The 16,118-nt window shown below is 42.0% G+C and overlaps 1 protein-coding gene across 1 annotated transcript; it reads right to left on the bottom strand.

The window, feature by feature from the left end:
- Nucleotides 1-5,772: 5,772 nt before the first annotated feature.
- On the bottom strand, nt 5,773-15,827 carry cox7a2l (cytochrome c oxidase subunit 7A2 like). Its single transcript, XM_079492190.1, has 3 exons — nt 15,600-15,827; nt 8,013-8,147; nt 5,773-6,771 (listed from the first exon to the last, which is right to left on the bottom strand). The coding sequence occupies exons 1-3, from the start codon at nt 15,669-15,671 to the stop codon at nt 6,631-6,633; spliced, it is 348 nt and encodes a 115-aa protein (XP_079348316.1). The 5' UTR covers nt 15,672-15,827; the 3' UTR covers nt 5,773-6,630.
- Between the last annotated feature and the right edge of the window lie 291 nt (nt 15,828-16,118).

Here is a 16,118-nt window from a genome sequence, read left to right as displayed (position 1 = left end):
TCGGTTCCATTTTAAGGGACATTAATTCTCCCCCCTTCACAACCTCCCAACCCATATCTCGTCGTCTTTGCATGTCAAGTGAGTGCCGCCCAAATAAACGATCGTCTCTGCATCACTGCGTCAGAGTCAAAATAAGTGTGTGGGTGACTGAAGATCCCCAGACCTTTCAATGTTTGAATTAATCAGTCTCAAATTATTACATTGGGTGATGGGGGGGGGGGGCTAGCTGGGAAAAGTGGAAAATAATTGAATTGCAATCATATTTCCAATTAGATTTTCGCAGAACTGTGTGGAGGTCAAGGATGTGTTGATCAGCAGCGCAATGTCTCTGGCTGGACACAATTGCTGGGCTGTCGTCTCCACAAGGCCAGGAGGGTTTGTAAGGGAGGTGAAAGCCAGCACACACCTCCCATCCCCGTTCATTTCCCTCGCCCTCCATGTGACCTCTTGTTACAGTTGGGTGCCACCGATATTGTCCCTTATCATTTGACCCATTTAGGCCTGACCTCAAAACTTTTAAAAATCCTTCTAAATCCTTAAAAAATCCTTTCACGATTTTTCAAAAATAGCAGACCTACAAGCTCATAGCGCGCCACTCGGTGGCGCGCTATGAGCTTGTAGATCTGCTATTTTTCAATAGCTAAATTATAACAATGTTTAAAACACCAAAAGGGGTTCCCGCCCAAAATGGGTTAACTGTCCTTTTGCGCAGATCACGCAAACCTCAGCAAAAAGAAAAGGACAATATCGATGGCCTCCGACTGTATGACCTCCATTACGCCTTGGTCATATTTGTAGTCTTCATTTCTTGAGCCATTGTAGTATTACTGAATTCACACTCGATTCGCCTTTCAAGGGCTATACACAACATTTGAAACCAATGTTTTTCACTTAGTGGCAGAACAGAAGCACATCATTTGGATAGACCCGTGTCCCCCAGGGGTCTGTACAGTGTACATGGTGGCCTACTTTTTCCCCATTACACCAAATCTCTTCGCCAAAAATAGCTGATCTTAAGGTTGGACATTTATCATCACAAATATCACCTAAATTGTAGAAGGGAGTTCCAACCGTGCCTAGTCTAGCCTATGGCAGGCCAGTCTGGTGCATCTCAGAAGCAGGACAGGTTACATGCGAACAGGGTAACAGGGTGCAAATAAAAGTGACAACGTTTCAATGTTTAAGTTACATCTTCGTCAGGTCACCTATGCGCGTGACATCATCATCATACCCGGAAGTTATGCCAAAAAACTACTTTTCTGGACTTGACAGCCCATACATCCAAACAGAAAAGTCCTATCTGATTGCATTAAATGACGTTAAACGACATTAAACTCACTTTGCCACTCGATCTGCCATTCACTTTATGCATGTGCTACTATTGCTGCCAGTCTGGAGCTCTGCAGATTGACCTAGATTTGAATCCATTTTCAGCCCACCTTTCATTGAGAGTAAATCAGAGGGGACACTGTCAATGGATCATACATGAATTATGATTCATTCTTACTTGACCTGATGAATCATACATATCAAGTCAGCTAGAAATTGGACCATTTGTTTTTTTTCCGTCCTCAGTCCTCCATCTGATTCCGTCTACGTTGCCATGTTATGTTTAGCTTAGTTTTGTCATTTATTTGATGTGAGATGCCAAATGAATCAGCCTCTCAGATAGGCGTTGTAAATCATATATACTGCACAGATATACAGTATATAAAAAGTAAAATATATATGGTTTGGTTTTTATCTATGAGAGAGGCTAAAGGCCATATGCACGCATAAAAGCAACATCTTCACAAATTGCCTCCCTTATTGAATCTCAGTGAACTTCATTTATTCATTATTTGTACTCGGGGCTGCGCTGTACTGTGGCAGGGATATTGTGTTCATTGTGTCGAGAGGTAATTTGTCACCCTCTCCATATTTCCCCTGCAATACGAGAGCAGCCCGCCTCGTGCTTGCAAAGAGCTTTTGTTCCTGAGAGGAGAGTAAAGAGTGTCACTAAGTGAGACAGAGAGATGGAGAGCAGTGGCGTGCACAGACATTTAGAGGGGCAGGTGCTCAAGTTAAAAAAGGGCACCTTGTGCAGCGCGTGGAACCGGCCGGTTGCCTTAACCCATTTTGGGCGGGAACCCCTTTTGGTGTTAGCATTATGTTATGCTTTAGCTATTGAAAAATAGCAGATCTACAAGCTCATAGCGCGCCACCGAGTGGCGCGCTACGAGCTTGTAGGTCTGCTATTTTTTCTCTCAAAAGGGCACATTGCCAAAAGGGCAGGGGGTGCTCTAGCACCCCCTAGTGTCTATCTGTGCACGCCACTGATGGAGAGAGTGAGTTGTGCTCAGAATCCTTGTGCCGTGGCCACTGCTACACAGTGTCTTGTTTTTCAAAATGGGAATTTATTAGTGGAAGACCGGCTGGGGGTTCAAGGCGATAATAAGACGGATGAGTGCCCGGCTTGTTAACCCATTCAGGCCTGACGTCGAAATTTAAAAAAAAAAGTTTTCTAAATCATGACAATTTTCGGAAAGATTTGAGGCACATTTTAACGATTTTTCAAAAATAGCAGACCTACAAGTTCGTAGCGCGCCACTCGGTGGCGCGCTATGAGCTTGTAGATCTGCTATTTTTCAATAGCTAAATTATAACATAATGTTTAAAACACCAAAACGGGTTCCCGCCCCAAAATGGGTTAATGGTTAATGTGGTTAAACGCGAACGTGACATGGATGCGTTCCAGGTCTCAATGGATTAACGCAAAGCGGAGCATCTCTTCTGCCGTGTTCTTCCTGCCCTAGCTGCCTCTGAGGGGGGGAATATGTAAACACCAGCTGTAATAGACGGATTAAAATTTCATGACGATTCGTCTTGTGGCCAGCCATACGGAGCTGTCTCCCCCCCATCCGCAATCATACATTCTCCAACAAAGCAGTTCTATAGTCGTCACAGCCCAGTCCCCTGTTTCCACCACTACCACCACCCGCCTACTCCTCCTTACAACCCCCCCCCCCCCCCAACCTGTTTCTTTTTTTCTTCTCGCCTTTTGATAATTTCCCCTGCTTTTTTTATCCTGTTTCCATCAACCCCAACCCCCATTGCCCCCCCCTCCCCCCTCCCTCTCACCTCCTCCCCTCCCTCTCACCTCTTTTGATTACACTCCATCCGGTGCGATCACACACTCCCATTGCAGAGCCACGGGGGCCTTGTTAACAATGAGGTAAACACATGAAGCCTCTGAGAGACGAGCAAAAGGGCCCGTTTTTGAGCCAGCATGAGCTCTCCAGTAGGTTGTCGTCCGTGACCTGTTAACCCATTTAGGAATGAGGCCGATTCTAAAAAAACTAAAGTCTTCTAAATCCTAAATGTTTTCTAAAAAAATCACACCCGTGTGAACTGAGTGGTGCAAGGTCTTGTATAGCCTGATCAGCTGTGGTCTGACGTAATGTCAGTGACCATAGTAACCATGCTCATTCTTTTGAGGGACAGGTACACAAACACACACACACACGGGTACTAACAAAGCCAGTTGTTGGAGTGGTTTGCACCACTCAAAAAAAACGTATGTTTCTATGTCAGTGGTTCTCAAACTTTTTCATGTCAAGGACCCCCAGAATTATCTGTATTTGGCCGTGGACCCCCATGTGAAAATATTTTTGTTTTCCAGGGACCTCCCAAAAGAAGCAGTCCCCGGAAAACAAAAATATTTTCAGAGTTGAAAATGTTCACTGTGAAAGAATATATATTCAAAGATTTCCACACGTTTTCGCACAGGGGCATCCCTTTCGAAAGCAGCTAAGTTTATGAAAAACAAGATATTCATCCAATGCACACTCTTGACACTAATGACTGGGTGCATGCATGCACAAAAACACAAAATTCTGATATTACCAGCCACTTAAATGTGTAACCTATGCCGTATCCATAAGCTCACATATAGATCTGGTATTATACCAATGTTGTAAGCCTATATTTAATGTTGTTTAGCCTATATATTTGACATGCCAAAAAATACATTGAAAAGCGGTTAAGCCTAAACGAGTTGATGTGACAGTGACACATGCTATAAATGAGGGAGGGGGTCGAGGATACCTGTAAAGTATGATGTATGCTTTGTAACATAAATTGTGACATTAATGCCAGTATCCATGGCCTCCACCTCATAGCACCCATTTACTTCTAGGTCAAAAGTGTGAAGAAAGAAACTCCTGGATTAAAAATAGCATCCTATATTGCTTTCACCATGTCCACACGGCACCGTTATGTGACGACTGCCAGGTTGACGGACAGCCCCGGGAGGTACTAAGATGTCAATCCAATCTGTGGCAGACAACCCTGATGACCGTCAGGCATTCTACTGGGGAGAGCTCGGGGTCTCGGGGCTGCACATTGATCCCATTCGTTGACCCAATGAATGCAGTCATCTCCTAGAACAGCGATTCCCAACCTGTGGGCCGGGGGCAGCGGTGGCTGAACGGTTTGCGGAGCGGTCTTGATACCGGAAGGTCGCCAGTTCGAATCCTCGGACCGGCACGTTAAAATTACCACCGCTGAAGTGCCCTTGAGCAAGGCATTGAACCCCTACCATGAAATGTTCTATGAGCAGGGCGTGGCTGTAAACAAGCATCTCGAGCTTAGTCCTTAGAACTTTGCTTTGGCCCACGTGCGCGGCCTGTGTGGGGGATGTTGCAAGTGAGCCCCCCCCCCCAAATACTTCAATACTTCAAAACACTAAAAGGAGGAACCACTGATTCTAGAACTCAAAACTCAACCACAGACAAGAGCATGAATGCCAAGTATACACAGCATAGACTAAAACAACAGACTCGACTACGATAAGGAGTCAGCCATGGCAACGATGGCAATGATCAATACGGTTCTTTGTGTCTTATTAACAGCTGAACTTGCGCTTTCCAGCAGGTCTCTCCGTCTTGAATGATCAGTCTCTCGCGCTCCCCCACACGCACAGGATTCAGTGAAGAGCATCCGATATCACACTGCCCCCCCCCCCCCCAGTGGCCCCACACACACACACACACTGAAACAGTATTATAGCCAATATGAGCAACAGCCACACTCCAGACGGGGCTGTTGTCACCGCTCTCTCTCTCTCTCTCTCTCTCTCTCTCTCCCTCCAATAACACACACACACACACACACCCGCTGGCAGCACTGTGCTACAGAAGGCCGTCTGCATGCAACCTGTTCATATACTGTAGCTGTGGGTAATTGAAAATCTATACCACTCAGTCCTATTTCGACATGTGTAAGAGCTGAGAAAAAGCATGAAGTTCCTTCCCCTATAGACGGTTTTACATGTTATGTGAGTGAGCCTCCACCATTTTCCTTGGCACCCGTTTCGAATGCCATTGATGCATTAAAAAAAATCACACCCGTGTGAACTGAGTGGTGCAACTACACATTTAGTGTCATAGTTACTGTACATTAGAACCAGGAAAGCATCTGTGTCATAAGCACTCTCCGCATGAATTCAGTCTCAACAGTGTCACTTGAAGGTATGTCACTCAGGCGTTGAAGGAGGATGTCGGTGATGTCAGTGACGTCACATACTAACCATAGCAACCATGCTCACCTGTACAGGCACAAACACACACGGGTACTAACAAAGCCAGTTGTTGGAGTGGTTTGCACCACTCAAAAAAAAAGGGACAAAATCACTGCAATTGATTTAGTGAGGCACATCGGCAGATGAAGGAAAACAGGACATAAAGGTTTGAGTTCAGTTTCTTCTTCAAATGTAGTTAATTTTATTTTTCCAACAGATAAAATAAAAGACAAACAATTGTTTCTGTGACTCCCTGGCATTGCATATTATATTTATTTCATAATTTCATGTTAAATACAATTTGAATAAAGGTAAGGTGTGCAACATGCACGCCATCATTCATTATCCAACTTAATTGTATCCTGCAACTTCTCGTTTATAACCCAAAATGAGTGGATATACAGGTTTTGTAGCAATTGTGGGAATATTAAAATGGAAAAAAATAGCCAATTTAACATAGAGGTAGGTGCCCACTCTTCCTTGGTGCCCACCTATCATGTTACCTCTCCAAAATGTGGCAGAAAGGCTGGGAACCATTATTTGTGTGGTAGGTAGGTTAATGTAATGGGTTTCCTGGTCCTTGGGAACCCCTATTACTGCATTGTTCCTACCAGGTTAGTTAATTGCATTCACCTGGCATCCCAAATCTAACTTTTAGTCCCCAATTAGGCAGCTATAATGAAAAAGGACGACACGTAAGATGTAAAAGTATATATAATATACTTGTATACTATAAATAGGTCATAAGCACCATGATTACAAGTTCATTGGCCACCTACTGTGCTGAGGGGACACTCTGCTATGGATACCATAACCAACACATCTTCATATCGATAACAAAGAACAGCATTTCTATGAATGGACATATTATATCCAGTTAATTCTGAGGGAATTCACCAGGTGAATGCATTTAACTTGGCAGGATTAGAAGAGCATCAGTACTTAATGGGAACCTGTGGCGTGGTGTAGTAAACTAAAATAAAAACGGTGTAGAGTCAGTTGATATTGTTGGTCTGGGCTGTTGTGCCCTTGTGTCCTGGTGGGTTCAGGGGCTGGGGCAGGGCAGGAGGTCACTTATTGGTGGGTTGGGTTGCCATGTAGATGGCAACGAGGCAGTAGAGAGCGCCTCCCACAGTCAGTGCCATGGTGCTGCGGTACAGAAGCCTGTCGGGAACGCCTCGCTTCAGATGCACAGGCGTACCATCTGGAATCTGAGACGGGGGACAGGAAGAGGCACGGTGTGAGGAACCGAAAAGACAACCATCAGGATACAGAATCAGACTATTATTGACTATTGGAAAGCATGACATTTATTTTGTTGGATTCTTTTTTTGTTTATATGTCGCGCCAGTTCACAGACATACACCAAATCAAATTCCAATCTCAATGTCTCATTGAAATGGTAATAAAGTATTGAATAGCCACAATGATAAAAGACGGCCGGTACTTGAGGCGTAAGCTGCACGCAATCATTACGGTTCAACAGAGAGCCTTGTCTTCATTCCTGCTTATAAACAGACTAATCATATTTTATTTATATTATGAATGTTCTATTATCATTGAAATCTAAGTGTTTTGCCAATTTTTGGGGGGCCCCACTTACAATACCCTCATGGCCCTGGTTGATAACCAGTATTTTTTAGATTAAGGTTTGCGTGTACAGCAAGTTTACTTGCGTGAAGAAACAAAAGTGCAAATAAAATAGAAATAAATGCACAAGTCAATATATTGCATTTCCCATTTGTTATTTGATTAATTGTGCACTCCAACTCCAGACGTTCTTATTACCCCCCCAAAGCCTCTGGCCTGTGATGGATTTTCAGAAGGGGAGTGGAATTCAAATGTCATTATGTAAAATGGGAAATAAACACCAGTTCCCCAGCCACATACCAATAAATAATTCTGACTGCCTGCTAAGCTTATGTCCCCTACTGGCAGGCCACTTTGGAAAGAGACCAGATATCATTTTGGACTCACTATTACAAATGTTAAATTGGCTGTTGGAGTACTAAAACTTTCAGATATTCTGTCCCATTGTACTAACAAAACAGTTTGCTTCCTGCTATGAATAAGATTTACAGAAACACTGTTTAACCCATTCTAGGCGGGAACCCCTCTTGGTGTTTTAAGCATTATGTTATACTTTAGACTATTGAAAAATAGCAGATCTACAAGCTCATAGCGCGGCACCGAGTGCCACGCTACGAGCTTGTAGGTCTGCCATTTTAGAAAAATCGCGAAAATGCGGCACAAATCTTTGAATATATATTCTTTCAGAGCAAACGTTTTTAACTAAAAATCTTTGCTTCTGAGGGGTTCCTGGAACAACATATTTTCAGATGGGGGTCGGCGGCCAATTACATATATTTTTGGGGCCCTTGACATGAAATATTGAGCACCACTGATACAGAAACGCCAGGCCTAAATGGGTTAAGAGTCTCTCTCTCCGTACCTGGAATAGTCTCTGTAGGTCGGGTACTCTGTTGGCTCCCAGGTACTCCACTGTGGGCCCAGCCTCGGACACCACCTTGGTGGGTGTAGCAAAGATCATGGCAGGGCCCTCTGCGGGCACACCAGACCTCAGCCCCTGTAGCACAATGCATTTGAAACCATTAAAATCACATACAAATAAAAAAAATCACACCCATGTGAACTGAGTGGTGCAACGTCTTATATAGTCTGATCAGCTGTGGTCTGACGTAATGTCAGTGACCATAGTAACCATGCTCATTCTTTTGAGGGACAGGTACACAAACACACACACACGGGTACTAACAAAGCCAGTTGTTGGAGTGGTTTGCACCACTCAAAAATAAACAGTACTATATGGGCCACTTCTTCACAACTGAGCCCAAAGAAGATAGTGGAGCCTTCAATTCACACCAATGCTTTAACTGGGTGCAAACAAAAGGACTAGAGCCAGCCAGACTAGGGCATTTTGTTTGTTTGCACCTTATTAAATGATATGATATGATATAGTACTTTATTGTCAGTTCACACTGAAATTTGTCTTAATTGCGACCCAGCAGCCAAGTACGCAGAACACATATACGCACATTTGACATAACACAAAGAACAAGACAATGTACATACATAAAGACATGAAGACAAGAGCAATATCCACCGCCTAGATTACCCCGTGGCTACTACAACTCCTGATTTAAGCCTCAAGGTCGACTGGTGGACAAAGGACCTCTTCAGTCTGACCTTATTGTATGCTGGTACACCATATCTCCTTCCTGAAGGTAGCAACCCATATTCTCCATACAACACATGCTTTAGTATTAGAGGTGATATTCCTTGGTAACCTTAGGATGCCGTTATAAAAACGGTTAAGACAAGATATGCAGAGACACATCTCATCCACTTTTAGTGCTGTCCCGTTTCTCCGAAATTAAAACCAACCAAGTGAAAACTTAATTTAATCCCATGGCAATAACTCAATTAACCCATTTAGGCCTGACGTCGAAATTTAAAACAAATCTTCTAAATCCTCCAGTTTTCTGAAATAAATATTTTCACGATTTTTCAAAAATAGCAGACCTACAAGGTCGTAGCGCGCCACTCGGTGGAGCGATATGAGCTTGTAGATCTGCTATTTTTCAATAGCTAAATTATAACATAATGGTTAAAACACCAAAATGGGTTAATGGCATTCTATCTCTGGGACCCCAATGTATATTGTAAAATCAAAGTTAATTTAACCCTGAGAGTGTACAAATGGATTTGGTTCCATTTGTACACTCTGAGTTACAGACCCATAAGGGTCCACTCCATTTGGTTCCTAATTATCATTTAGCTGGGGACCCCCTGGAACGCTCTCAAGGACCCCTAGGGGTCCCCGGACCCCACTTTAGGAACCACTGTGGTAGGGGATGTGGAATACATGGACTATTAGGTAGTTAGGTGATCTACAATAGGTCTTAGTGTTTACATTTGTAGGTAGGTAGACAGTTGACGTTAATTTAAATGTTTGCTTGGTCCGTCTCTGTGCTCATATTTATGATTGCTGCTAGCTATAGGTGATTTAGGAATCAGTTGCTTTAATGTGCTTTTAAGTGGTCTAATTTCTACAGTATGTTCTGTGCTGTACTACAAACAAATTGCCTCTCGGACGACATGACAGTCTAAGCGTTAAAGTGACTATCTTCTTTATCATTTTGCCAAAATGATTACAGTGGCCCATAGAAGCGTTATTAATATCGTGTCCTTTCCGAGAGCACCGACCTCCGTTTTGGAGAGAGCGGCTGAAGCGTAAGAGAGGCCTCGTCAACAATATAATCTCATCTCAATGACATACTGTACAATAATGAAACAAAACAATGCAATTACCCAGTTCAATGGGAGTCCATCATGCAAGGAATGGAAGGAGATATGGCATGCACAGTACAACAGTACATCAAGCCTAGTAACACTATAGTTAACCCTTCACACCGTACGTAGTAGACCCCATTCAGTCCTGCTCAGGACTCAGGAGTGTGATTGGTGTTATTCTAACCGAGAGTCGTGGTGTAAAGTAACTAGTAAAGTACATTTAACTCAAGTACAAATTTCAGATAGTTTTTCCTTTACTGGAGTATTTCCAATTTTCAGTACTTTTCCTTCTACTCCACTACATCTCAGGGGCAACTATTGTACATACTTTTGTACTTTTATGCAAGTAAATGTTGAATTCCGCCCCCGGACTTTATTTCTACATTGATTGCAGTACTGATACTTCTATTAACCCATTCTGGACGGGAACCCCTTTGTGTTTTAAGCATTTTGTTCCACTTTAGCTATTGAAAAATAGCAGATCTACAAGCTCATAGCGCGGCACAGAGTGCCACGCTACAAGCTTGTAGATCTGCTATTTTTTTTTTTAATCTTGAAAATGTGGCGCAAATCTTTGAATATATATGCTTTCAGAGCGAACATGTTTAACCCAAATCTTTGTGTCTGGGCAGTCCCTGGAACAACATATTTTCAGATGGGGGTCCGCGGCCAAATACAGATAATTCTGGGGGTCCTTGACATGAAAAAGGTTGAGCACCACTGACATAGAAACATAGTTTTTTCAGAAAACTTTTACGATTTAAGACATTTTTTTTAAAGAATCGGCCTCAGGTCTAAATAAGAATGCGAGTACCTTTTCCATCATTGACTGAGAGCGAACAAATGTAGCCAACAGGAGTTTACTTTTTCCTTCATCTCCCATATAATTCAGAAAAAAAACTCAAACCAGTGAGCAGCACACAGACTGTATACAACTACATTATGCATTAGGCCAAAGGCAAAATATTTATTGGAATGCTACATAAATCAGCTGCCTGCATATTTCAAATGAAGTGTTCAATTTCAAGTCTTTTAAAGTGTTTGATAATGTTCAATACTAGAAGCTACATTAATGTGCTATTTTCGCTCCCAGGCCCATTAACCACAATGATATCATTCATCATCAATGGCGAAGTCAAATAACATTTACATAATTTAAAAGGGCCATGATTTAATAAGGTCCCCTGGTCTGCCAACGCCTTCCTCCTCACTACAAGGGCTAGGACCGAAAGATATGACTTCAAATAAATACGACGACCATTTCAAACTTTTGCCTCGAGTACAATTAACGGTTACGTTTTTTAACGTGTTGATTTGTTGATATATTAAAAACAGGAAAGCATCTGTCATTTTAGATTTTTGTCTAGTTTAAAAAAATAAATACTGGTTTAAAAGGCATTTGTAGAATCTGCCTTAATGGGTTAAGAAGAAAAACAAAAATAATTGGTTATAAATGTTGGTTCTGGTTAACATTTCACTCCTGGATCAAGAGACTCGTCGTCATACCACATGTTTGTGCAAACATAGATCCTCTAATACTTAGAACAAATGAAATGAAGAAATGAAATGATTACTATATTTACCCAGGGTATCTGGGCTAAGCTCAAGAACTTGTTTCCAGCCAGGCCCTGCTCATAGAACACATTTCATCGTAGTGGTTCAATGCCTTGTTCAAGGGCACTTCAGCGGTGGTAATTTTAACGTGTCGGACCGCTGATTCGAACTGGCGACCTTCCGGTATCAAGACCGCTCCGCAATCCGTTCGGCCACCGCTGCCACCGTTCGCTGTACTTGGCGGTTTCATTCTCGATCTACACTAATCTTAGCCTGGATCCAACCCATAGACCCCGCCCACTCTCTGAGTAGTCTGATAATCAGGCTACACCAATCTCTCTTTGGATGTTTTATTAACAATAATTTAACTCTTGAGAGTGTAACTCTCAACAGTTAAAGATCTAAAAGGGGCAATTTGGTTAACAACTCTTCCATCATTTAGCTGGGGATCACCTGGAACCGCCTCAAGGACCACTGGTGGTCCCCGGACCAAAGGGTTGAAAACCACTGCCTTAAAGGAACACTTATTTTCAACCATATCTTCATATAATTGCCCGTAATAATGCTCATTATAAGTTTGCCCCATTCCAGTCCAGTTGCTCCCCGTCTCAGAGGTGGGCTGTGTCCCTTGAATTAAGGTGACTTGATTTATTGACATCAAAAAGGACCTGTCAGCGTCTCAAACCCATAATGAAATGCTTTGTTTTCAGTGTGCACAAACATCAGTAGCATTTACAAGTCATATACAAAAAAAAAGAAAGCCCTACTAATTCCATTTTTCAGCCGCTATTTTTCATTCCAACTTAAAGCTGCTATAAGCAAAAATATGTCAAAACTTTAATTACCTTTATGTCAAAATTTTAATTACCTTTTTTGGTATTCAGACAGCCAGCAATGGGTAAAACGCTCCCAAAAAATGTAGTCTCTGTGACACATCTAGGGGCCACAATTTGCATTCAAAGATTTTCCTAGAAGCTTTGTACTTCCTGATTGGTGAGGAGTAATTTCATTGCGGCCCCCCTAGAGACTAAATAATTTTTGGGAGCGTTTTACCCATTGCTGGCTGTCTGAATACAAAACGTATTTCATACGACATTAACATATTTACATATTATTGCTTATAGCTACTTTAAGTGCATTTGTCTTAAATATGCAACGCCAGCACTGCTATTCCAAAGCTCCCATACGTACATTTTTAAACTTTTTCTACAATGGGATAATATTTTTATTGGTGGGTAGATCTTGTTGAGCTGGTCATTTTGAAAGTAGCTCTAACGTCAAAACCGTGTGTGTGTGTACTGTGTACCATTATTGGTGTCGATTCCCAAGCTACAGGAAACAGCCGTTTCTATTCTCGGAAAGTTACTGTAGAACAACTGAAACAGAAGCCGTTGTTCTTGCATTTAAAAAATAAATAAAAAGGAAAAAGTTTTGATATCTTGCTTGAAGCTGTAATGTCAAACAAAGGTTCTAATCATCTAGCCGCAAGCAACTCTTCGATGCTATGATGCTATTTTTACTAGGTGGCATCTAGAGTTGCAATATCAACCCTTGACAGGCCATTCATTCAGACAGAGAAAAGTCAGATTCTGATTGCATTAAAACAACGTTAAATTCACCAACATTGCACCTGTACGTACGGAAAGCTTGAGTTATCCTCTTTATATATATATATAAGTTTTGTTTTATAAAAATCCACCGTAGACACACATGTCATGACCTACTTTCTGTCACTAAATTGCATGCAGGTCACGGTGATAGTTTTTCGAAATATTCGACATTATGTAGGAGGCAGCGCAACAGGACGTTGTTATTGAAAACGAGTGCTTCCAAACTCGAACACATCACATGAACAGAATTTATTGACAGAAAGAAGCTCACAACATGGTGGATTTTTATGAAACAAAAACTTTGCAGATACAAAGAGGATAAACCAAGCTTTCCTTACAGCTGCAATGTTGGTGAGTTTAACGTTGTTTAATACAATATCATGACTTTTCCGTTTGGGTGAATGGGATGTTTGGGCTGGTTGGTATTGCAACTCTAGATGCCAGATAGCAAAAAAATGCATCTAAGAGTTGCGCTTGAGGCTAAAAAAAAACAAAAACATCTCATGTATGGAGATTATGTAGGAGGGGAAAAAAAGGTGAAATGTTCCTTTTTAACTATGTCACTATAAAAGGCACAGCGGTGGCAGACAGTAAAGGTCACATCCGTCAAAAGCAGCGGCGACAACTACAGGGGTGCCTGGTAGCTGGAGCACCCTTAACAAAATAGGAACACAAAATATCACCCCCGAGACGTTTGTCACGTCGTCACACCTGTGACCTTTACGGGGGTGGTGGGGGTGTTTAACCTGACTCCGCCAGATGGGGCAGCAGAGTACACTGGGTTCCCCCCTCCTGCTCCCATCTGGGAACTCTCAGGCAGACTTGATGCCCGGCCACAAAACAGCCTGGCCAATCAAGGGGTGTTAACTTCTCAGAACAAATACTCACTAAATTGCATGCAGGTGATTGTTTTTCGAAATATTCGAGTTTTGAATTTCACCCGTTTTGAAATTGCACATTATGTAGGAGGCATGCAGCGCACCAGGACATTGTTATTGAAAACGAGTGCTTCCAAACTCGAACACTTGAACTCATCACATGAACAGAATTTATTGACAGAAAAAGAAGCCTATGGTGGATTTTTATGAAACAATAACTTTGCAGATACAAAGATCTCAAATGCTAATGGCTTTTGTTTTAAATAAGCGACCGCCACAATTACGCTACAATAGACGTTGATTAATTCTTTACTTTACTCTTGATCATGCTGAAATGTTGAAACAAGATGCTGAAACAAGTCATGAGTGAATCTTGTATTCTTTGTGAACTGAAATCGTACCACTGTGTTCATTAGCAAACTGTAAATAAAGTACCAAACGAACAAAAAAAACGGGGGGTGGGGGGTGGAGGGGGCCTGACAGTTATAAGGAGAATTCGTCCCTGGTCAAAAGGATGCAAGGGAAGCTCTTATCACACAATAGCATCCCTGATTGACTACAACGTCACACATGTGAAGGTCAGATCAACGGGTGGGGAAACCTTTCAGAACAATAGCATCATAAAACATGTACATAATATATTGAACGTACAACACGAGTATAAAATGTGTGATGAGATCCACCTATCACAGAGAAGCATAAAGGTCACGGAAGCAGCATAATAATGTTATCATAGTGACACGCAGTGGTGTGAATTAATGAGTATATGAGTACATTTACTCAGTTGCTGTAATTAAGTATAATTTTGGTACTTCTACTCCACTACATCTCAGAGGCAAATATTGTACTTTTAGTCCACTAGTTATTTGGAAACTTTACTTACAAGTTACTTTGCATATTTGAGTGGTGCAACCACTCCAAGGAACAGCAATGTCCGTGTTAACCTATGTGTGTGACTATGAGTACCAGTAGGGGCAAAAGTGGCGCTGTTGTGCCAGAAACAGAGAGAGAGAGATAGTGCTGCGCTGTTGCCTGCTAATGGTAAATAAATGGTAAATGGTGCATTTATATAGCGCCTTTATCCAAGGCCCTTTACAGAGATTGTGCATTACATTCACCCATTCACACACACATACATACACCGATGGCAGCGCAAACCATGCAAGGCACCAACTAGCACATCGGGAGCAATTAGGGGTTCAGTGTCTTGCTCAAGGACACTTCGACAGTAACTCTGCGGGAGCCCGGGTTCGAGAGAGGTAATGAGAGAGAGAGAGAGAGGGATGGGTGGGGTGGGGGGCAGAGGGGAGTTGCACCACTCAGTTCACACGGGTGTGATTTTTTGTATTAAGCAGATACATTGGTACACGCTCACAATGTTGTGAGCTTGGAGATTTTTATACAACTTATACATTTTGAAAACTTGTGAACTGAGATATGAGATTTTTTTAATTATTATTATTAATAGTAGTAGTAGTAGTAGTAGTAGTAGTAGTAGTAGTAGTAGTAGTAGTAGTAGTAGTAGTAGTAGTAGTACATTTGGAATTCCAGACTTTCATTGTTTCTACATTGCAGTATTGATACTTTTATTAAAGTTTTTCCACCACTGTTGTCATAGTACTGGCATGAAGGTCAACAGTCAACAGTTAGTCTCATTATCATTATCGTGAGTTCATATCTTACCTGCGGGCTGTATGCGGTGGAACCTGCAGATCCGGTTAGTTTCTGCGTGAAGCCGCTGAATTTATAATACATGTTTATTACGTGGTGACAGTCAGATGATGAAGGACAGACCAGGGACAGACAGACAAGATGATGAGCGTGTTGTCCAAATAAAGATCACCCGGCAAAAGGGCTTTCCTGCCAGCTGAGACCGTCGCACGGCACGTCGACGGAAAATGACGTGGCAACGCTGTCTCTGCCACTGCCTGATTATAATTCAAGAGTAATTGATTGATTGATTGGTTGAAGTATTTACCAGTATGCAGAATGGGTACATTTCAAACGAAAGCACAACTCAATACAAAAGCTGTTACTGGACGACACCATAAAGCATTACACTAGGGTAGGTACAATAGGGTCCACCATTTTCAATTAATCAGAGTAGCCTAGTATGAAGCTAAGTAAATTATAGCCTAAGTATAATAACGTTGCTTAATCGTACGTGGTCAGATATAAGGAACTAAATGAAATATTTACATT

Source organism: Electrona antarctica (genome assembly GCF_951216825.1).
Source record: "Electrona antarctica genome assembly, chromosome: 22".
Classification (NCBI taxonomy): domain Eukaryota; kingdom Metazoa; phylum Chordata; class Actinopteri; order Myctophiformes; family Myctophidae; genus Electrona; species Electrona antarctica.
Note: the sequence above shows the minus strand (reverse complement) of the source record. Positions and strands in the feature narration are given on the sequence as shown.

Coding starts and splice junctions, on each gene's coding strand:
- cox7a2l (XM_079492190.1), bottom strand. CDS start 15,671: ATGTATTATAAATTCAGCGGCTTCACGCAGAAACTAACCGGATCTGCA. Junction 8,148..15,599: donor CCACCGCATACAGCCCGCAG/GTAAGATATGAA, acceptor ATTGTGCTACAG/GGGCTGAGGTCTGGTGTGCC. Junction 6,772..8,012: donor ACCTACAGAGACTATTCCAG/GTACGGAGAGAG, acceptor CCCCCGTCTCAG/ATTCCAGATGGTACGCCTGT.